Here is a 23736-nt window from a genome sequence, read left to right as displayed (position 1 = left end):
TGCTATTGCATCACCCCAGGGCAAAAAGCACCATCAGCCAAGCCATTCAGTAAGATTATTACTTGTTTTGGGACTCAGAAAGGCTCCTATCTTCCCCCCTAATAATGGCAAGAGATCTGCCCAGCAACTGCTGACAAAGCTGAACTGCCTTTTTACTGTAGGTGGAAAACAGCCTATACCAATAGAGGGCCATGTGGCCTTGCTGCTCTTCCCAGGCAATCTGCCTTTGCAGGGCTGCTCCCAGGGCTGCTGTGCCCTGGTCCCCAAGGCTGGCCTTGTGGACCACTTCTTTCCCAAAGAAGGCCAGCTGTGACAGCAGCTCCCCAAAGCAGCCTGGCTGTCTACAGCCCGTGGTGTGTCCTCAGAGTAGCTACCCATGGCCTGCCTAAAGGATGGGTCCACCACAACCAACCACCTTGAGAGAACCCGAGGGGGTTACTGGCCACACCCTAGAGCAGCTGTTGCCACCTTAAGGTCACTGGCAGCCACTCTGGGGGAGATCGTGAGCAAATGGCTATTTTGGGCCACCACTGTAACTGCTACGCTGCCCTTGTCTTTTGGGAACCCTCTGGGGAGGTCTGCCAATACGTCACAGCCCCTCAGGGAAACCCGCAGACTGTGACCACAAGGCCTGCTGACTCATCACAGGTCCTGAGTGGCCTGTGATGAGTAGTTGTAGATCTTTTGCAAATCAGAGGCAGATATTCAGGGTTACAACTGGTCTCCAGACAACAGAAGTCAGTTCCCCTGGGAGGTGGATGCTGTGGCAGCATGCCCCTCCTCACACTTGGTCCTCCCCGAACGTCTCAAGGAATTTTACAACCCAGAACCAGCAAGCCTAGAGGTACAGGGGTTGGCTCTGCCTGCTGCGGCAGCCATTATGCAGTAGCATTCCCCACCCCCCTCTCAAAATGACAAAGGTGTCCACAGCCTCTGAAATGTTGTAGACCCTTGCTCTAACCACTGTGCAACACTGTTCTGGGGCAGGGGAGGCACTGCACGACTTTCTGGAATTTGCTGAAAGCTAAAGCCTTTATATCTTCTAGGAAAAATATAATTCTTAAAACGAAGTACTCTTGCAAGTTGAATTTGAATTTCTTAGCAAATTGTTTTGCACCCCCATTTCTCGTGCTGGGGTCTGGAGATTGCAGTGCTCTTTTCTAATTCCCTGCTGGGAGAGCGGCAGCCTGGTAATTCTGTGGCGCTCCCAAGAGCCTGGCTCCACCCTCTCTCCTCTAGCAAGTCAATAGGAAGGGCCTCCCGCTGTGCTTCGAAGAACCCAGCCAGCTGCAGAACCAGCTCCATGGGCATGGTGCAGCTGTGTCCTGGCTCAGTTTGGCAGAACATGTGCAATTGAGCTCCTGGGCGATATTGAAGAGTTAAATATGTTCTGTAAAGCCTCAGTCAACTGAGGCTACAATCCTAATAATTTCAGCATCGTTCACTTTCAAGACGACTTGGCAAACACAAGACTGCCTATGTTGAAGGTGAAACTAAAGTTACTCAGATATCAGTTTGGCACAAAACGTTTCTGTAGCATTCACTGGTTATTTGAATTAGTTCATATACTTCATTGTTGTCTTTTTGTTCATTCTCTTCACACTTTTTCTTTTGTTTTGTATTCTTGTAGAGAAGCCACAATAATCAATCTGATGAAGAAAGCCAAGAAAACATATAATTCCTTCCAGGATGAACTGGAAGATTACATTAAAGTGCAAAAAGCAAGAGGACTGGAACCAAAAACTAATTTTAGAAAGCCAGAGGAGGAATTCCAAAGGGAAGAGTTTAAAGTCTTATGTGGTCAGGAGATCATTGCATTTGACCGAGACCAGTTTTCACATCATATGTGTGAACCAGATCAGCATTCCTTTTTTTTTGCAGAAACATTTGTTCCTCCATACTCTGCTGAAAAAGGATTGCCATGCTGGTCACCAGCCCTTGAAGACCCTTTGAAATTAAAGAATGCAACTCTGTCTCCATTGAGTATAGAGCCTTGTTCAGAAAAGGAAAGGTCTCCATTGACCAACCACAAATATTATAATGATTGGTCACCTGATGTAAGTCTAACATTTTCAGGTAGAAGCCCCAACTATTCCAGGGGAAGTCAAAAGACAAAGAATAAGAAGAAAAATGCTGGAGATGTAGAAGAGAATCCTTGTCGGCAATTCACAAAGCCCAAAAAGAAAAGGTACTATACAGAAGAAACATACCTGAGCAAGGACACTCAGAAACAAAAGGAAATTCAAGCTGCTGCAGATCCAGTCACTGAGTGGAAATCAAAACATGGCAAAGGCAAGGGAAATAAATACAGGTTTTCTGAAAAGGAAAGTAGAAAACACAAGAAAGAGAAAAAGACCAAAGTAAGTGGACCAACAGACGAGGAGACACTGTGGAATGAGTCGGTCTTAGGATTCTAAGCTTTCTCTAATGGATTTTGTGTTCATTTGTAGCCTGAACTAAGGCACATTTCTGCGTTTCAATTACTGATTATTTTAATTGGTCCTTGAGAAATAAAAGATCTCTCAGATTCATCACTCATTATTTGAACTGAAATACTGTAATATGTGCTTTAAAAAGCCAGTTGTTTACAGCTCTATCCCTGGTATGTCACAAAGCATGTGACAAAGATAGCATTTTATCAACATTTGAAAATGTGTACGATGCACTGAAAGCTTTATAAATTACTATGAAAAGGTCAGGTCTGTTCTAGTTCTTATTTACAGTTTTCTCATTCAGTCTGACAATAAAAAATGAGATATAAGTAAAAAATTAAGTTATTGTTCAAATGGACCAATCCATAGTGTGAAATGGCACCTCTCTTTGCTTCTGTTTAAGCATCTCTTCTACAGCCGTGACTGGCTAGAGACCTTTGCAGCCCCTCAGAGTGACCATGTGTGCAACCCCATGTGGGACTCTGCGAAGAAAACACCAGTTTCAAGCAAACCATTTTGTTTTGTTATTACAATCAGCTGTTCAAAGGCAAACATCATCTGTCCAAGGATATTTGCTTTCTGGTAGATTAAAATGATTTACCACGTAGTAGCTAATTCAAGTAATACCATGGACATGCAGCAGAATGATTTCTAGACCTGTAAACAACTGCAGTGGAACATGCTGTCATTTTGAGACTTTAATTTTTTTTATTTCACCATAAACTCAAGGTGATTTAAAAAATAAGGCAAAGATATCAAATCAAAAATTTCCTGCAATGTAAAATGTCAGTAGCCGAGCCTCAGTTCTTCCACAATCATCCACCCAGCCTTAGATAGGCCATTCAAGGTCTATCAGAAAAGCCTACAAAGCTGAAGGAAGTTAACAATCTTGTAGGGCTACTTTTGATTCCAAGTGAGTTCTTGGAGAGGAGGAAAGATTAACAGAACTGGTGGAATTCATCTAGCAATCAAAAAGCCTCAGTGATTGGACATGAAGAATGTGCTGTAGTCTGAAACACAAAACTAATGTGAGTAATGGATGGAGCAACAGAATTGTGGTTTGTCTTAACAGTCAGGATAGTAATACCAGTATAGTATTACTGTGTCTTAGTGGGTCCTGCCTTAAAAGCACGGGAGTAGTGAATGGTGTTAAAAGTATGTTTCTCTTTCAAGCTATGGTTTTTACCAAGCATATCACTGCTTCCTCTCTGTAGAAGATGGCAAATGCATCTCCTGCATTGTTCTCCCTAGCCATATTTTAAAAAGCAAGGTCTTCATTTGTCACCTGCCACTCACCCGCAAAGATGCGGAATCCATTTGCAGGGGCCTTACCAAGCTTGATTTATTTCTTTGTTGTTGTGTCCCCACCCCCCACCCCCCAAAAAAGGTAGGCTGATTTATTTTCTTATTTATTTCAGAAATATTTGTGGTAAAGAGATAGATACTTTAACTGTAAAACCCAACTTTAACACTTTGCAGGGATTATATGTTTAGGTAACGTTGCAGCAAGGAGATGTCATTTTCTTAAAGCCTCATTATTTTGAAGCTTAATAGAGGAGCAGCTAGTCAGGGCAGTTCTTCTTTTCAAGTTTTCAATTCGGCTAGCAAGCCTGTGAGAGATCTTTCTGGGAGAGCTCAGGAGGACATTTTTATTTGGAAATAGAAGATGACCAGGGGTAAGGATCTCTAGCAAGTGACCAGACCATCCAGCAGATCTTGTTCATCCCCATTACTTCCAACAGCACCCGCTTGATAGGTTTTATTTCTTTTAATAATGTAAATACTTCCTTCCAGTTAAACTGGTAAGCATTTTAGTGATTTTTTTTGGGGGGAATGTTTTTTCTGGTAATACAAAAAGTAATTTAAAAAGATAGAACAATCAGATTTCTGATATCACACCCTAGAGTTGAGAAAGCTGGGGGGGTTATTTGTACTCTGCTGTTCACTACCTGAAGGACTCCCAAAGTTGCTGACACTTTTCCCTTCCTCTCCCTACAACAGACACCCTGTGAGGTAGGTAGGTAAGACTGAGAGAGCTCTGAGGGAACTGTTCTACAGCTCTAAGAGAACTGACTGACCCAAGGTTACCCAGCTGGCTGCATGTAGGGGTTGGGAAGTTCCTGCAGACTTCCTAGTATAAATGCACACATTACTGCCATTCTTCTCCAGATTAGAGGGCTGGGGAAATTCACAACTTACGATGTTAAGGAAAATTGTCCAAGTGGGTACTGTGCTTTCACAGGGCTGCCACAGAGAGGCGCTAGCAAGCTTTTCTAATTTTAGCTCGCCCTTCCCCTCCCTGAGGCTAATTTTCTCTGTCCATAATCATGTGATGTAAGAGGGGTGAGCACTCTTCCCTCAGTTCTCCTATTGCTGCCAGGTAAGTCATAATTGGCATTATTCCACTGTGGGGATAGGAGGGTGGGATGTGTGCTTCTCAATGAACAACGGTTACAGGTAAGTGCAACCTTGTTTACGTTTTTGTGGCTTCTGTGCAGTCCACATGGGAGAACAGCACTATGGAGAGGATGTGGGCTAATTTAGCAGAATACTGACTGAAGCACTGCTTTCTCCACTGCAGCCTCTCTCCTGGTATGGATGTCCATAGTGTAATGCCTCACAAACATCATTGGAGTGGACCTTGCGGATCTCGTCCAGCAGCAGTCCTGATGAAAATGCAGCCAACATGTCCTATGCTCTAGTCGAGTGTACAATGATATGTAATGGACACTCTGTGTTGGCTAGGCTATTAGCCATCTTAAGGGCTGAAACGATGGGATAGGGTTTATGCTGATGCTGTCTTGCCCTTATTAGTGCATTTAAAACAAATAAAGAGATTCCTGTCTATTCTAAAGTGTTGGACCCTATCTAGGTAAAACAGTAGAGCCCAACAAACATTCAAAGTGTGTAAAGTTCTTTCTGCCTCATCAGAGGGTCTGCAATATCACCAATTTGGAAAGATGGTATCTGGACACAATCTTTGGCAGGAAATCTAATGTAGGCTTAAGAACCAACTATCACAAAACTGTGAGGGGTCATGTGAAAATGCTGCAAGTTCCCCACCATAGAGTCTTTTAGGACAGTGGGTCCCCAGCATTTTTATCACTGGGGACCGGTCAACCCTTGACAATTTTACTGAGGACTGGGGGGGGGGGGGATAGTCTTTTGCTGAGGGATGTCGCTGCTGCCTGAGCCCCTGTTCCACTTTCTTTTTCCACCGGCGCCCCACTGGGGGGCGCTGCCAGCAGCAGCTGCACAGTGCCACACCGAAGGGGAGCCCCAGCTATGGCTGCAGCTGCAGAACACCAAAGGTGAGCTGGCAGCAGGGCAGCCCCGAGGCAGCATCCTTGGAGGACAAGGAGGAGCTGTGGCCTGGTACTGACTGATCCATGGACCGGTCCCCGTCCTGTTAGATTCTAGGATACCAAGGATAAGTCAGAAGTTGCCATGGGTTCATAGAGTTTATGAAGTAACTTTGACGAAACTAGTGACAGTCTCAATTTGGGAGGGGCGTCAGCTTTACAGAAGGAGAGTACAAATTAAACCTCTCAAACTTTTTGGCCTCAGGAGGCAAAAACAATATGCCCATTAATAGGCACATGTTTGGCAGAAATAGCAGCCAAATGAACTTTGACAAAAATAGACAATTAACCTGAAAGTTTCAATTTCAATAGTATGAAAAAAAATTGCATAACTCACAACCTGTAGGGTTAGTCTCTTATTCGACTGCTCTACTGGTGATTTGTATCCTGCTCTCAGTGTACAAAACAAAAATTAGATCTTTACAGTCAAAATTTCTTCATGCCATCTTCCAAGCACCTAATCGCATTTCAAATGCCAACTGGATTTATTTCCATCTCTTTGATGGTATGGAAAGCCATAGATTTTATTTCCTAGACCTGGAATTTCTTCCTGACCTTCTAAACATGGATCAAATTTGATCAATTTCTGGATGAAATAAGTAGACCGAAGACTCTCACATCCATGTACTCCTTTGCCTGGTTTTCCTTCATATCTTCCTTTAGTTATGAACAAGATTATTAGCCTAGATTAGAACAAAGGGACCACCTCGAGTTATGCAGAGATGCAAAAGGGAAATGTGAGCCTCTTTGGGTGAGCTGAGTACCCCTTCTTTTCCAGTGCTTCCAGGTCATCTGAAATTTTAAAATCCCTATTAATCGAAGACTTTTCTTGGCTTAGCACAATACTGTACCCCTTAACAAGTTATTTGGTAGATTCTCTGGCAGTCCGATTAAACGGAGCCTGCTTATGCAGAAATGCAGCAATGGAATCACTCATTTACTTTAGCAGTGATTTAATTTTTAATAATCCATAATGTAACTTCACCCTGTATGTACACATGATTAGCATTTAATATATCTTGCCTGGCAAAGGGGTTTTTCAACATCTCCTTGGGGGTAATACTGTAACACTTTCAAGCTAGTCTGGGCACAAATCAGCTATGTGGAGGGGTGGCCTGCTTGGAGCCTTTGCTTGGAGTGCAGCCTCCAACACTGTGACCAACACAATATACCACATCACTACATTCTTTCCCCATTTTAGCAATAATCATCATCAACAGTTTATTTGGTTCCAATAACTTTATAAATAACATTAACTAGTAAACTGTACATCCACATGAGATTAAGGTGGCCAGACTGTCAAAGATCCATTGACAAAAGTGTCTTTCCCATCCAGAGCTCACTTTTATTGAAAAGAGCTCTTCGTGATTAGGAAATCAGCTGAATGAGGTCCCCAAGTCCCCATTCACTTACTATCTTACTAAATTAGAAATGCATTTAAACTCTGTGTTACATATTTATGTCATTTACTTATCAGCACATTAAACTGGAATTTTGTTTAAAAGCTGAAAAAATGTTCAAAAGAAAAAATCCTCAGACTATTACTCAGCTTTGGGTTGCAAAATATGAACAGAAATACAAATGCTTTTGTAACTATTATTCAACGTATCAAACTTTTTCTTCCTGAAGTTCTCTTAATAATATACATACTAAGGAAATAAAACTTTTCCCACACATTCTTTATGAAGACATTTATCAATCAAGGCAATAAAATTAAAGCAGGACAAATATTAGACCTACATGGAGGTTGGTTGCCATCTGCTTTAAAAAGTGAAGTCACCACAGAGTTGAGTACAAAATTCTGCACTGAATGACAGCTGCTGGTGTAGTCTCTTGATCAGCTATGGAGACCAAGGTTAGAGTAAAAGCCCTAGGATAGATATTACTTCAGCAATCTCCCCAGATCATACACATACAGGAAGTGTGGGCAAAAAAATCCTGGAGCATTAGGCTAAAACAAACATAGGGAACATTCCATTTTATACTGTGCAAATGGAACATTTTTGCCTGCTGCAGTCTTCCAAAGCAAACTCAGGAGTCAGTGTCTGATCTGAACAGCAGTGAATCTTGTCCTCAGAAGAATATCTGTTTGGCATCTCCAGGACTCTGCTCCATGGGACAATAAGGGCATTTTAATCTGAAGACAGAGAAAATGGGTTAGTTTGTTGCTGGTTGGCTTTTTTTTTTTTTTGCAATGGAGTCCTCAAAACAGAAGTGTTCGGTTTTATACCCTTACTTTTTACTTCCCAAAGGAACTTACAATCACCTTCCCTTCCTCTCCCCACAACGGTTACCCTCTGAGGTAGTGGGGCTGAGAGAGCTCTGATGGGACTGCTCTGTGAGAACAGCTCTATCAGGACTGTGACTACACCACGACTCTTTGCCCAGTGCCCTCTCCCCTTACCTGCTGCTGGCTCCAGGCACTGAGACATCTGAGAGCAAAGAGGCTAGAGTCCAGGGACAGAGGGCGGGAGCTGCAGGGGCAGGGCCAATCAGGGCAAAGCTGGCTGCATCCTGATTGGCCCTATTCTAACTTGGACAGCCAGACACGTCCCACCCTCTAGGCTGTTTCATAAATATATAGAGGAATAACAATGGATTAGGATGAACTAAAGTTTTTGAATGAAGAGGATTTTTACTTACTTGCTACCATTAAACATTTTATTCAGAGCATCTCTTGATATAATGTGACCACACACCAATTTCATAGGTGGATTGTTGTCGGTGGTTTGTTGACGAAGGATGGGGCAGGCGAATATTGAATGGTACCAGCACTTTTTACCAAGGTCAACTTCAATCTATACAAAAATAAAATATCAAGGTCACAGCCAGTTTTAGATCCAAAATTCACATGGCATCCATGATTTTACTCTATTAAAGAAAGATCCTTCTCAAGTGACTATCCATAGCTCAGTTCAGGCATAACACTACTGTGATTTCCACTAACCACAGTTCAGAAGTCAGGAACACCCATATTTCAATGCAGCTCATTTCATGTTCCATCACTTTCCTCTTCTTATGGTTCAGAGACTTCCAGAGGTGGAACACCTACAAATATTATTTGGTAATGCAAACATCATGCTAAATTGAAGCACTAAACATGATTTACAAATGTAATTTGGGTTAGTGTCTCCCAACCAAACCATGTTCCCTTAGCTAGGACTTCATTTCCATAAACTTCCATAAACTACCTGAATTAAACTAAAGTTCACGTAACTGACTTCCTACATTAGTTACAAATAGATGTAAGTTCAGTTCAGGCCATTCAGAAGCACAGCAAAACAAATGTAAAAAGAAAAACAAACCTTAAAAAGCAGTATTGTAAAATGAATTATCTACAAAAAACTTCTTCATACATCACTTGTCCTTATATATAACAGTTAAAAAGTTAGGATCTGAGTAAATAATGCACTGGACATTCTCTCAGCCAGTGCTTTCATTGCTGAACACAAAAACATTGCCACAGGAACATGATTTTTTCTAGATGCAAGATGCAAAGACCCAGATGGCAGGCACACAGCACAGCTGACATTTCCCAACAAAAATCCATGCACTGAGCTTGCATTCTTCCATTTGACCTGTTCACTTCCATTGTAAGAGCAAAGCTGTCATACTGCTAGGAGCTGGATGAAAACAATTCTGAATGATTTCTTATCTCCAGGGATACCTATGATTATTTATTCATCTGCAAGAAACTCCTAATAGGTCAAAATTTGAGCCCAGTGTGTGTGCACACAAAAGCTTATTTTTAAAAAATCCCAGCTCTGAATACCAGTCTGGGGATCTGGGTTTTTTTCCCGAGAATCTCGAAACACATCAAAATAAATAACAAATTTCACACCCATAGTTATTATATCAGATAATTTAGTTCCCTCTTTGGAATGAGGAGTTGGAGGTTCCATTTTGGCCATGGAGCAGCTGTCAGTAAAAAGTTGAAGGGCTGTCTACAAACGATGCACATTCTGAGGATCCATCCCTCTTCAGGGACATCTCAACTAAAGTCTCACCCTCAAAGCCTCACCTTTGGCGGCCTGCTCTCCTGCCCAAGACGTAGGAGAAATGGTAATTTCACTGCAATTGAAATGTTTACATCAGCTGTCTGTTATGACATACAAAGTTACTCACCGGTAATTCATCTTTCTGATTCCAAACGCCAGTACACTGTCTTTGTTCAATCACAGCTTTGATATTAATTAGAGCAGGCAGCGCTACACAACCTGCTGAAAAGCTGGAGGGGAGGGGGAAGAGCAACATGTTGAGATCAGAATTTCTTTGACAGAGTCTTCTTCTTCTTCGATTTGTTTCCCGCCACTCCCTTACGGCTCGTGGCATGTTAGTGTCTTAAAATCCCCATTAAAAGACATAAAACATTACCAACATGGCGTAAAATCAATAAAAGCCAACCCCCCCCCCCACTACTAGCGGGTAGAGAAGGAGGTCCCAATGATGTTCACTTCAGGGCCCAGATCCCGGGGGGGGGGGGCGCAGATCTATCTTACCAGCCCCGGCCTCAACCTGCCCCGGCCTTATGTCCCCCGCAGGGCACTCTGCTCTGCGGGTATGAATTTACTGGTTGTCCCGGGCCCACGGGATGTTCGCCTGGGCTCGACCCGGGCTAGGGCCTTTTCAGTCCTGGCCCCAACCTGGTGGAATGAGCTCCCAGAAGAGCTAAGGGCCCTGCGGGATCTACCAGCTTTCCGCAGGGCCTGCAAGACGGAGCTTTTCTGCCAGGCATATGGTTGAGGCCAGGGCAGCTCTCCCACTAATCCATCAGAGGATCCCCTCCAATATTGAGATCTCTAACATCGAGATCATTGTTAGATCTATTGTATTGGTGCCACCCTCTTCTGAATATTATTCTCCCCACCAGGCTGAACTTGGGGGGAAGTTGGGTAACTAAGATCAGAATTGTGACCACGGCCGCTTATATGTTATATGTAACTTGTTGATGTTAATTGGGGTTTTTATGGGGATTTTATTGTGTTTTAACTGTTTATGTTGTAAACCGCCCTGAGACTTATTTGGAGAAGGGCGGTCTAAAAATTAAATAAAAATAATAATAATAACCATATACCTGGCGGAAGAGCTCCGTTTTGCAGGCCCTGCGGAATGTTGAAAGGTCCCGCAGAGCCCGCAGCTCTCCCGGGAGCTCGTTCCACCAGGTCGGGGCCAGGACCGAAAAGGCCCTGGCCCTGGTCGAGGCCAGGCGTGCTTCCCTAGGGCCGGAAACGACCAGCAGATTTTCACCTGCAGAACGCAAGGCCCTGCAGAGGGCAGAGCAGCAGATTCTTGCAATCCTTCATATCCTCAACCATATAACTATGAAGCATGATGGGATTTTCCCCATTGATAAAATGTATGTGAAAGTTGGAACCAAGAGTGGCTCCATGCATAATGTCTGGGTTCATTTTCCTCTGTGTATGGTGATCCTTTCAGGAGAGATTTGCATGCATGTGAACTGCCAGCATTTTGTCCACTTTTATGAATAGAAAATGGGGGAAAGAAATAAGTGCCAAACAAGACTGTCCTAAACACAAGTACAATTTAACTTTCATTACCGATGGCCAAGAATGCAACCAAGACAGCATAATTTGGGATCTAAAAGCCATCATTCAACACTCCACAGTATCCTTTACCTGTAAGTGAATGTCTAGAGCAGGGGTAGTCAAACTGCGGCCCTCCAGATGTCCATGGACTACAATTCCCAGGAGCCCTTGCCAGCATTCGCCAGCGAATGCTGGCAAGGGCTCCTGGGAATTGTAGTCCATGGACATCTGGAGGGCCGCAGTTTGACTACCCCTGCTCTAGAGAGTGCAGCATAGAAAGAAAGATTTCAGAGAACTTGGTTTTATGGCAACAGTATCCAGCTCTCATTGTGGAGGCTGATTTGAGTTTTAAATTTTTGGGGAACAATTTCTCACTGAAGGTGAGGTTTTGATATCCAACATTACTCTTTGTGTGAAATAAAACTTGACTAAATCTAAGATGAATAGTTACAGCTAATCTTCTCCAGGTGCAACATCCATTTCTCAGTTCTCTCTACTGAAAGAAATGTAGGAAAATATTCTACATTCTGAGGACCCATCCTCAGAAGTCTAGGTGAGGTTTATAATGCAGTCCTATTTTAATGTTAATATTTTATATTTGTTATTTGTTTTTACATTATTGCTTTTAGATGTCACAAGACCCCTTAGGTGAGCAGTGATTTAAAAAATCTAGTATCTAAATAAATAAGCAAATATGTCCTTTTGAAGCTCTGCACAGGGACTACACTGTCAGGCAGCCAACATTAAGCTCCCCCGAGAGGAACTGAATCATACCTGACACTTAGCGGTGACTCCACAGAGAGTCCGAGCAGAGCACAGGCGTCTCTTGTGAAGATGTCACAGATGTCTGCCCACTGGTTGGCATCCAGCAAATGGACATATGGTGAATTTTCAATTCCCTGCCGCAGGTAGACTAGACTTCCCATCAAAATCTGAATATCTGTGAAAGGACAAATCTGAAGATCAGATATTTCATATATCCAAAGATAAATTCCAGCATCCAAAAAGTGTATCTGAGAAACAAGCACCATCTAAGTATACAGAGGCAACCCAGCTTGCAGAAGATGATCATTCAAGAAAAGGGGCATGGCTACAGTTTATTTAATTATTATATTCATATACCGCCCTCCCCGAGGGCTCAGGGCAGTTCCAGTGGGGTATATGGATTTAGCTCCCAGGTTCACCTACTAAGAACCACTTCCCCAGAGATCCTTCCTGGATTTTCAACATCTGAACTGAGATGACACTAGACATTTAAGTGGCTGAAGCTCTGAGACCGATATGAATAGCCAATTGTAGACATCCATGAATGTTAAATCCTTTGAAAACAACTCTGACCTGAGCCATATGGGAGGGCGGTATAAAAATCTAATAAATAAACAAACATATCATATTGACAGCTCTGATAAACTAGTGGGGAGAGGTAGATAAGAGATTTTTTTTGTACCATGCTTTTTACTTCCCAAAGGACTTTCCACTGTCAACGGCCCAGATAGATTTAAGATGCCCACAGCTGTTCTTGTTTGACAGAGGAATGGGAAAATGTAGGTGACAGCTAATGTATACTAAAATAGAAACCTTTCAACTTCAGGTGGGTGTTCTGACTACAGCTGGGCATTTAGTGAAAAACCCCTGAGCAGTAGAGAAATGCTCACTGGTCCTGGGCATCTCCCACAAGCGATGTCAGCGGCAGATAGAGAATCAAGAACAGGCATCCTTGAGCCAGACAGAGGCTAATCAGACTCCTGGTGCCGGGGGGGGGGGGGGGGGTCAGAGGGATAGCAGGGTCACCATCAAGACTTGTTTGATCTTGATGTAGAGGAAGAACTCCTGAGACTGATGATGGGGCAGAGGTCTGCATCTTTTGCTGGGATAATGAAGTGCGTGGAGCAGGACGTTAGGCTCTTTAATGCCCGGAAGTGAAGGAAATGAAAACAAACCCCATAACGCAAGCTGTCAATCTAAACTTCCAGACTCATCCCAGCATCTCCTCGATTGCCTCCCCAAACAACGGTAATCTTTCCATAGGGACCCGAATCTTAGGCAGGAAGGATGTAGACCTAAGCTATGCATGCCTAGTGGTGGGCTATTGCAGTGGCCACACTTTTGGCTGAATAAGAACCAACATCAAGGGGAGGTGGCTGGTCACATGGAAGGAGCTGTTGTGGAAGACTACAGCCACCTGTTTCAAGTCATTTGGGAGACGATCCAAGGCAGGGGAGGTCTGTCTCCATAAAACATGCTGGTCCTGGGCTATTTCTGTTATGGCCCATCCACTTCCCTGCCCTCCTTCTCCACAGGAGCAGGGTGAGGAACCTGCTTGCCTGAACCTTGAGAGGCTTCAACCACCCCAACATTTGAAGGGGGTTGGCGGATCAGACCCTTGCAAAACTCCTTCTGAACTCTATGTAAATTTTGTAACCTCTTAGACATGATCAGTATCAGAGCTGGTATGGAGGAGGCATTTTTACCATCTAAAAATGGGGATCTCTTTGAGCCGGTTAGTGATGCTTGCTCTCAAAGATCTGTAAAAGCCACTCCTTGTACATTGTGCTGTTGCCAGACTTTGATAATTAAACTATATAAAAGGTCACATTAGTGAGCCCCTAAGGTACGTTATGAATCAATCACTAACATCTTTCCTTTTGTCTGGAAACTGACAGCCATTCATCCCTGGCCAGAGAAAAATGATGATGCCAGCAGCTGTCTGGCCTCTAATTTCTCCTTCCTGGGAAAAATGATATGTAAGCTGTTTCAAAACAACTCTACCCCATCTTGGATGAACCACCTTTTCAGGCCAGACTGTGGGATGGAGACAGTGGTGGCGGCCCAGCAGATGCTGGGTCAATATGAAGACTTTTACTAGGTCACACTTTGACACAGCGGACCATGTCATCTGGTTAGGACTTTTGCAGGTGGATGCAGGAATTATGGGATGCGCTTTGGATGGGTTTCAATTGTTCCTTATGGAAGAACTCAGAAGGTTGTTGTAGAGGACAAGTCTTTTACAATAATATTATCCCTTGTGTTATTCAATCTCTCTGTGAAACCCTGTTTTGTAACTGGACAGTATCAATGTGCTTATGAGACCCAGATCTACATTTCTTTATCCAAATTGACTGGTGATGCTGTAGAGTCTCTGAACGGAGGGTTACAGTGGAAGGTCTAAGGGTAAATAAGCTCAAATTAAATCTTGACAAGAGAGAGGGAATGTTGATCAAGAGGACTGAGGACTCTGCATTTTTGAGACAGTCCAACTATCTTTTGCTGTCTCCACTAAGAGTAGAAGTGATTTCTGGCTTAGCTGCTAAAGAAGAAAGCTCATGAAGCTGGGGGAAAAAAGGCATGCAACAATTCCCCTTAGCTTGGAAGACGGCCCCTTCCATAATTTTGCTGCCCTGATTATGTGGATCCATGCTAAAATTCCCTCAAGTCTAGACTATTTTCAGGTACTCTACAGGGGCATGCCTTAAAATAAAAAAAGTTGGAAACTCCAGTGAGTACAGAATGCAGCAGCCTGGCTACTTGCTAGTAAATAAGCGAAATATATGTATTATACTTTCACTCTGCAATCACTCCTTTGGATAAAGATCAGGTACTGGGTTCAATTGGAAGTACTGGCTTTAGCCATCAAAGCACTGAACTGGAGGCAAACCAATAAAGATGGAAGGGGTGAAAATGGTACATGAGGAAACAACGCCCACTGCAATGGAGCAGGATTCAGAGGAAAGTATGTTCCGGATACTTCTTGATAGTATAAGGGGACATCTGTCTCAGTAACAAGACGGTCTAATACCATGCCCACTGGTGTCAGCCACTACCCTCTCCCCAGTGTTGACATGAGGATTTACACTGGGAGGATATCTAGGATTAGTCTGGATTCAGTAACTAGAGGGACTGAAATTGGGAGCATAGATGGGAGGGTCTATGTAGTAATGATTCAGGCTGCAAGCCTGTGATTTCTTGTGATAATTCAATTGCTTCTTTGGGGTCAGAGACTCACATAGCTCTTTCTGTTTTGACAATCTGGGGGCTAATCATTGCATACGGTCCTTATGGAAGGGCTCTGAGCCCGATTCATTAGTTCCGACCATAGAAAGATGGTGACTAATATTACTAAATGGGTAGCCAATGATGCTGAGTTTCCCAAGAAAGGGTGGAATATAAATTCCAAAATAAGTAAATCTACTCCCAAAGAGTGGCTCTGTTTTTCCTCACTTGTTCTGTGAATTTCTAGCGCTGAATGTACAGATCAAATTTGTATCATTCATCCAGGCAAAATAAACAGCACGGGTGACAGCCTGATCACTTCTGAAGATGGCCTTCAGCAGCACAGACACCTGGCCCCCTCAGAGATGAACAGTATACAAGCTGCCCATCTTTTGTTGTTGCCACAGCTGGCTACGGCAACCCTGAAGGGTTTTCTAGGCATTCTGAAGTAGTTTGCCATTGCTTGCCTTTGCACAGTGATCCGGGACTTCCTTGATGGCCTCCCATGCAAATACTAACCAGGGCCCACCCTACTTAACTTCCAAGATATGATGAAATTGGGTATGCTTGAGCTATCCAGGTGAGGACTAGCTACTTATCTACTACAAATTAAAATTATATACAAGAAACAAAAAGTAGTAAGTACGCAAAGAATAGGATAACATCCGATAAAGTTCCAAATTATGCAATCACTGTGGCAGACATAGTAGAACTGAGCAGAAATGTGCAGCGCCACCGATTTTGGTATGTGCAGACAAAGCTGCATTTATGAGGGGAGGAGGTTTTATGCCCAAATGCGTGCTCTAAGTTTTCAAACTAATTAGCTACGCAGGCAAAAACCCAACAGTGTGATGCACAGAGACCATAAAAAAGTAATTTACAATCACATTGAAGATTGCTTACCTTTCTGATGGTTTAGGGCAAAGGGTTGAAAGTTTTTAGCATACTGCAGTGCTTCTCTCTGGTTTGCAGTTCCATCCATTAATAAGCTAATAAAATATAGCCTGTGCAGTTTAAATTCTAAAGAGCTATTCTGTGCCATCAACATTTCTCTGTTTGAAACAGCCCACCTAGGAGACATTGAAATAAAACAGACAAAGAAATCTGGTTCATTTTAATGGGGTAGTGGTTTATTGTTTCAACATTATCCTCAAGGTCTTATGAAAGAACACCCAATTTTCTGTAAAATCAGAGTCCAGTAGCACCTTTAAGACCAACAAAGATTTATCCAAGGCATGAGCCTTTGAGTGCAAGCACTCTTTGTCAGACTAAGAACTGACCATCATAACAGTAGGAATATATAAGCAAAAGTTAATCTTGTTACATTATTAAACTGTGTCACAGTATCCAAACACAGCCACATGATAACTCTCTGCCAAACCAGCCAATCAAACCCCTCGAACCCATTTGTAGTTCACAAAGACATGTCAGAAATAAAACTGTCAAAGCCAGTGATCCACGGCTCACACCCTACTATGTACTGCTGGCCCCATCTGTCTCCATACCAGTGTGACACTTCCTTACAAGTAGAAGCTAAGTTGGCAGCTATCTTGTCCTGGGACCAGAAAGTAGAATTCATTACATATTACATATTGCTAACAGTCACATAATCCCGATTCAAATAAATTGTGAGGAATGTGGGTACACAAATTACATAAGGTTAGCATGCATAGTGAGATAAAAAACCTTTGTCCCTGTTCAGTCCAGGGTATGTCAAAGTATTGAGTGTTGTAATACTTGCATTTCTGCAATCTCCCTTTCTAGCCTGTTCTTGAAGTTTCTTTGTAATAAAACAGTTCCTTTCAGGTCCCTTATAGAATGTCCTGGAAAGTTAAAGTGTTCCCCTACAGGTTTTTCAGTCTTAAAATAAACTGTGAGGAATGTGGGTACATTCTGTGCATGCTTACAAATTTTAATGTGCAATCAACAGAGCCATCTCAGAGGTCTAACAAAATGAGCTCTTGTTTGGGGACTGTGCCAGCAGAACTTCCAGATTAGTATTCGCTATTTCACTCTGAAACCAGTTTTGAACTATGATGATTATTTCACAGGATCTGTGGTCTAAAAGCAGCAGTTATCTGAAGCCAAGGGTTTCAGAGTTCCCTTGGGTTCCGCTTCTCTTGCCATAGAACAAGCCTGTGGAAAGTCAGTCTCCTGCACATCTCTAGTAAATAAGAACAGCCACCAGGTGACCAGTCAGGGAACTTTCTATAAACTGAGTGGGGTTGGCTTTTTCCTTTTTTGGGGGGGGGTCCTACTGCTGTATCAAAATTACTTGTATGGTGGTCATATGAGCTAGTAGCTTTTGTAAATTTATTTCACATGTGCTGGGTCACATGATGGAACACTGGCCTTAGTAGTAACCAGTAATTAAACAATTGAAAATGTTTCATCTTATACAATCTGTTACAATAAGCCCTGGAAACTAGCATTTTATAAATACTTGAGTGTTCTAAAGCCTAACAGTCCTGAACCCAATCGTGGAAAATAAGTAACACTCCTCTCCATGGGAAATGCATGCCTTCATGGAGTTCCTCTCAGCAATATCCAGAGCTACAGCTTTACTGATTAGAGATAGAATGTGAACACTAACCATTCCTACTTGCTTCTCCACCTTAACATTTAAGACCCAGCAAAAGATTTCCAAGAATGGTTGGATTTCAATGTTATAAAGATGCAAACAATTTAAACAACTTATTGGGCCACAGGTGACTGATCTAAGCTTTCCACCACTGTTTCTCTTTGTGCATCTATTCATTAGCCTGGAAACTAATACCAAGGATCTGAAGAAGAATTTTAATAAAGAAAAAACTAGAAAAGGCTAATCTTTGATTTCAAAGTAGAAACAGGATGTAACCTGGTGAAAGAATACCAGGTCTAAGTTCACATAACAGAACCTGGCCATCCAATCTCCACAGGATCTTAATCCCTGAAATGGACTGGCACACTGAATCTCCAGCTCCAGCCCCAGTTCACTGGCATGATGAAACTCAAACTAGGACAGCCTAATCACTGAATAGCCTGCGCCAATATAAAACAAGGATACAGAGATGATCTAAAAAGGTAACAATGGCAGGTGTTAGCTGACACAAAACGTAGTTAGGCCTGCATTCAACTAGCTTCGTGCTTCCTTCTTGGGACATTTATATTGCAATTGCTTCTTTAAGCCACTATACCAATGAACATGCAAGAGTTCAGGAACTCATCTGCAAACAGAAGCTGTAGGCTGGGTGCAAGGAAACCACCACCACTTCAAGGGATTGCCCTCCAGTACAAGCTGCCTCAGAGAACCAGCCCAGTGACTCTCTGAAACCACACATATTTCCATTATCTCAAAAAACTGATCAGCACCTGGGAAATGCCTGGGCAACCTTCCTTGTATACATCTTTCCACAGCCATGAAAAGACATCATGCTGGAAGGTGTTTTTAAGCAGCCTCACCTGGCCAGTAGTTACTCAGATGGTAAAGAGGTCATTTGTATGGTTTCCGACACCCAAACAAAATGCAGCACAGCAAGAGGCACCTGTTTTTAAAAACTGCTGGGCATGTGCTACTAGTTGTGACTGAAAGCCACCAGCAATTCCAAACCTGTTGCCTAACTATTTCCTTAGACTTTATAGCCACGAGATTAATGTGCACACTTTGTACCATCACATAATTGGAGATAATTATGTGCCACCTATAATTCTATTTGTCTAGTTGTTATTTGCACTGTGTCATCTTTATCTTGTACTTAAGGTGCATGACTATCTCCTACTGTCATAACTTTGTAAGCATCAATCCAATCTGAATATTTTCCACACAAAATTATAGCCTGACCTCATCAGCTCTCAGCAACTAGGCAGGGCCAGGCCTGCTTAGTATTGGATGGGAGATCTCCAAGGAAGAAGTCCATGATCACTGCTCAGAGGCAAATCATGGCAAACTACCTCTCTCATCGCTTTCCTTGAAACCCCACCAGGGGCTGCCATAAGTCCACTGTGCTTACACTCTTCACCACAGCAAACATACAAGAGGCTTCACAGCTGACTGGGACACTTAAAACAATACTTCATCCCAAAGCAATATTTCTCCCACAATTCTTGTTGTCACTCAATCTTAGGGGACATTTCAAAGAATGCAAAACAATACTACCCGGCACAGGCTCAGGCCAGGGCTCTACCTCCTTTAAATGCTGTTAATACGCAACTTAAAACATACTGCAAGTTGATTTTACTATCTAGGGACTTTGTTGACTGCCATTCATTGCTGAAGTAACAATGGGCACTCCCAAAAGAGAGCCAGTTTGGTGTAGTGGTTAGGAGTGCAGACTTCTAATCTGGCTTGCCAGGTTCGATTCTGCACTCCCCAACATGCAGCCAGGTGGGTGACCTTGGGCTTGCCACCGCGTTGATAAAACTGTTCTGACTGAGCAGTGATATCAAGGCTCTCTCAGCCTCACCCACCTCACAGGGTGCCTGTTGTGGGGAGAGGAAAGGGAAGGCGACTGTAAGCCGCTTTGAGCCTCCTTAAGGGTAGAGAAAAGTGGCATATGAGAACCAACTCTTCTTCTTCTTTCCTGTTGCTGTGCGATTTTAACCCCATTTAAAACTTGGAATCTCCACGCAATCAGAAGAGTATGCAAAGTGAACACTTATTCATTTGCAAGTCCAACCTGTGGATTTTGTAAAGGAAACACTTCCAATACTCTTTAGGGTTCCCCAGACAGCTGAATCACTCACTCTAGTGCTGGCCGCAAAACTTTAACTTTAAGTGCCTCCAATATTCGGTTAAGCTCCACAAATGGTTCTTTTTGACTCTGATCTATTGACAGTCCAGACTCCTGAAAAAGAAAGCCACATCCACATAGCCATTAATCATTGGGATTGATGGACAAATAGATCTTAAAATCAGTATCCTACAAACTATTCAAAGAAGGGTTTATATTACTTCCCAAGAACGAGAAATTCCCACGGTGATTACCTGACAAAGCTCTTCAGCTACGTCTAGCATTCCTTGTCGGAAAAAGTGTTCCACCATCACCTCATTCAGAATCCGCTGGCTGTCAGCCTGCCAGCACCCATCGATCCCCACATTGCTGATGTCAGAGTCAAAATTCTGTGAAGTATAAAGGCAACAATTCAGGCTGGAGAAAAGAAACCCCTCCCCCATCATCAGCTTTTTCTATGCAAAGCACACAACAACAAGCAGATCCTAGCTGGGCTGTTCATCTCTATTCCATTTGGCAGCCAGTTAGCTGAATAAACTGTTTAGAAATTGAACCCAGGAAAGGCTACAAGCCACAGAAACTTTAAGAACTTCACAGCATTCTTTGCTCAGACATTAAAATCTTCATCATCTGCTTAATCACCTATGCAAAATTCTGTCAGGAACTCTATCTCATAGTGATCATGAACCCAAGACTGGCATCCCATGGGGAAAACCTGAGGCATAGAGACAGTCAGTGGAAGGTAAGCTCCCATCCCTAGACAGTATTACTTGGACACTGTCGCTCTTAGAACGAAGGACCCTTTTATTTTCACCCATGGATGGAAAAACAATACAGAGAATTGCTCATTTTGATGCCTTAAACCTTCAAAAATTGAGACATACTTGAAAATGTTTTGCATTTCACAGAAAGAACACTTAAATACATTGAACACAAGTAAACCTATTTGCAAACAGTGAAAAAGTCACCTTTCTTGGGAAAGTTGCTACAAATCAGTTGATTCTCCAGGATAGACAGGCTGAAAAGACACTTGCTACCAGTAAAAAATTAATGCCTATAGCATCATCATCAGTCCCTTACATTTTGCTTTCACACAATATAATCTGAAAAGCCCATGAAATCAATGGTGAATGATGTAAGACAGTGTTCTCCATGGATCTTTTACAGCAAATAAGCAAAGTCACATCTTCTTAAACTAACTAACTTCAGCAATCTTAGAAGAATGTAACTGTAGTTAGGACTGCAACAAGAGTAAAAAAAGAGGATGTTAGAACAGACAGACCAAAAGACCCAAGCAAAATTTGCACCAGAAGTACCTTGTCAATTGCTTTTCCAACTCGGGAAACACTACTGTGAATATCCTTATGATCTGAGGCCAATTTCTGAACAGTGTCTTTTATTCGTTTGCAACACTGGGTCATAACAAGTGATATTGTCCCGGAGAGATCCCCATCTTGATCTAGAGGGGAATGAGAGGGGGGGAAAGGAGTTAAATGTATTGTGAACCAATATTGCTAAACTGCCAAGATATAAAAATGAACTGGAATGAAATTTCTAAAACCCAGAGAATCAACAGGAAAGTAAGCTGTGTCCAAGACAGTTTCAAAGAGTTGTAGCCAGTGGAACTGCAAGGTGTAATGGGAAGTTATGTCTGTTTGATTGGCCATCATATGTGCATGGAAAACGGCATGATGGAACACATCTCCATCACAGTTGCAACATGAAGCCCAATTCATTGCAGATTTGTACTTTGTTTTCTCATGTAGACTGCTGCCACCCTGCTAGAAAATTACTGTCCCTTACGAAGAAGCTCCTCCATGGCTTCCTAGTCAAGGAACACAGCAGCTATCAGTGTGACAACACACAGCAGCTATACATCTCCAACAATCTCACTCTGAAGATGGCTGAAACATATCATAGGTATATTTTTGTTATTCTTTTCAACCCCTGCAAACCTTAGAAGGTGGACAAACACAAGCTAGACATGGATGTTTGAGGAGATCTATGCAGTCAGCTTAGTAACCTTGGTTTCCCCTTGGAAAAGCCTCTTGTGCAGAAAGGATGCAAAAGCTCAATTGTCATGTTCAGAAGGTATGACACCTGATGTCAAAATAGAACATGTAATACTTTGTGAGGCTCTGCACAACTGATGACACACGGGGTTGGGAAGGAGAAAAACAGCAGTATCCGACAATTTTTTAAAAACCAAACATGGGTATTTTCGGAGAGTGTGCCCTATATGCAAGGTGGTGTAGTGTAATGGAAATCAAATATACTGTGCTGCCTATTATGTCTTCAGAAAAGGAAGGGTCAACTACAGAAACAGTCTTTCTAGATAGCAAAACGTGGTCTTTCAAGCTTTCATTTTTCACATCTCTCAGATGATCAAAGCTAAGGACACACAGACTAAGACAGCACAAGGTTGAGCAGCTCTTGTTCTTCCTTCCAAGGACGGAAGACTCCCAAGCGAGTCTACTGGGCAGGCCGCGGGCCCTTGGGGTCGCCGCTTCCTCTGTCCTCGTAGCAGAGCCCCCCGAGCTCTCGGGTCCCGCGGCCACCTCGGGAGTCCTGACCCGGCAGCCCCTCCCCCCGCTCCCAATCCCGCTCGGGGCCCCACCGCCGGGAGGAGGGGCCCGCGGAGGCTCCTGGGCTCCGAGGGAGGGAGGGAGGGAGGGAAGGAGGGGGGCAGGGCGGCGGGGGCGTCCCTGAGGGAGGCAGCGGGGCCTGGTCTGGGGGCGCCCCGGGAGGGAGGGAGGGCCGCCGCCGCCGCCGGGAGACCCTGCTGCCTCCTCGCCCCCTCCCTCCCTCCCCCCCTCCCCCCCCCCGGCCGGACTGCCGCCTTCGCGCCACGTACTCTCGCTCTGGAGGATCTCGCGGCGCAGCCCGGCCACGTACTGGATCAGCTCCTCCAGGCTCCGCTCGCACAGCTGCCCGTAGCCCGAGAACTTCTGCAGCACCTTCTCCAGCTCCCGCTCCACCGTCACGCACTGGTCCATCGCCCGCCGACGCCGCTCCGCGGCCTCCGGCTTACCCCACGCAGGCAGGCAGGCAGGCAGGCAGGCAGGCACGAAGGGTCCTGCCTCGCACAGACTTTCGTAGCGCAGCGCAGGCAGTGCCAAAGGCAGCTTCTTGGGGGCCTCCGGCGGCGGCCGGCGCGCGTGAGGACAGACACGCCGCCCCTTCCGCCTGGTTGTCCGGGCGACGACGCAGCTGCCGGCCTGCGTCGGGTGTGGGGGGGTCACGCTGCCCTTCGGGGACGCGGCGGCAGGGGGCGCCTGGTTGCCCTCCGAGTTCTGCCTGCCTTCCTGCCTTCCTTCCGCCCGCAGTAGGCCCGAGCGGGATTGGCCATGCTGCCCCCCCCTCCCTCCGAAGAGAGCCCCTGCAGGAGCTGGGCCGGGCGGCGGCCAGGACCCACGTGGAAGGGGGGCTGCAAGGGACCGCCGGGGGCCCCTGTCCGTCCGGGGCGCGCTGCCCGCTGGCTTCCCTGCCCCCGCCCGAGGACACGTGGCCGGAGGGGGAGCAGCCGGTCCGCACGTGCGGCGTGATAAACAGGGGGCGCAGAGGGGCAGGGGCCCGGCCGGAGTGGCCCGCTGAGTTTAACCCCCCCCCCGGCTGGGGCTCCCCTTGTGTGCGCGGAAGATTTGTACTATATATACCGCCCCCCCTCCCCGTCCGCCTGCAGCGTCCCGGCCGGGTG

At 44.3% G+C, this 23736-nt stretch overlaps 2 protein-coding genes across 11 annotated transcripts in view; one reads left to right on the top strand and one right to left on the bottom strand.

The window, feature by feature from the left end:
* LOC143826675 (zinc finger matrin-type protein 4-like) overlaps nucleotides 1-5286 on the top strand; it is a 28769-nt gene extending 23483 nt beyond the window's left edge. For 6 of the 8 annotated variants that reach the window (XM_077315549.1, XM_077315556.1, XM_077315550.1 and 3 more), the window contains one exon: nucleotides 1631-5286. In XM_077315549.1, coding sequence (XP_077171664.1) covers nucleotides 1631-2417 — 787 coding nt within the window. In that variant the 3' untranslated portion in view covers nucleotides 2418-5286. The remainder of the gene's footprint in view (nucleotides 1-1630) is intronic. The other 2 variants (XR_013227085.1, XM_077315554.1) reach the window with 2 other exon arrangements.
* Nucleotides 5287-6989: 1703 nt separating this feature from the next.
* Nucleotides 6990-23671, bottom strand: RMND5A (required for meiotic nuclear division 5 homolog A). Of its 3 annotated transcripts, none has more exons than XM_077315559.1 (9): nucleotides 22894-23656; nucleotides 21356-21498; nucleotides 20294-20428; nucleotides 20053-20153; nucleotides 16234-16400; nucleotides 12115-12280; nucleotides 9920-10022; nucleotides 8438-8592; nucleotides 6990-7931 (listed from the first exon to the last, which is right to left on the bottom strand). In XM_077315559.1, the coding sequence occupies exons 1-9, from the start codon at nucleotides 23033-23035 to the stop codon at nucleotides 7868-7870; spliced, it is 1176 nt and encodes a 391-aa protein (XP_077171674.1). In that variant the 5' UTR covers nucleotides 23036-23656; the 3' UTR covers nucleotides 6990-7867. The 3 variants fall into 3 exon arrangements, with proteins under 3 accessions (XP_077171674.1, XP_077171676.1, XP_077171675.1); XM_077315561.1 differs by having other exon boundaries at nucleotides 22935-23656; XM_077315560.1 differs by lacking the exons at nucleotides 6990-7931; nucleotides 8438-8592 and adding an exon at nucleotides 8612-8842 and having other exon boundaries at nucleotides 22894-23671.
* Nucleotides 23672-23736: the final 65 nt, after the last annotated feature.

This window comes from Paroedura picta, chromosome 16 (genome assembly GCF_049243985.1).
Source record: "Paroedura picta isolate Pp20150507F chromosome 16, Ppicta_v3.0, whole genome shotgun sequence".
Lineage (NCBI taxonomy): Eukaryota > Metazoa > Chordata > Lepidosauria > Squamata > Gekkonidae > Paroedura > Paroedura picta.
Note: the sequence above shows the minus strand (reverse complement) of the source record. Positions and strands in the feature narration are given on the sequence as shown.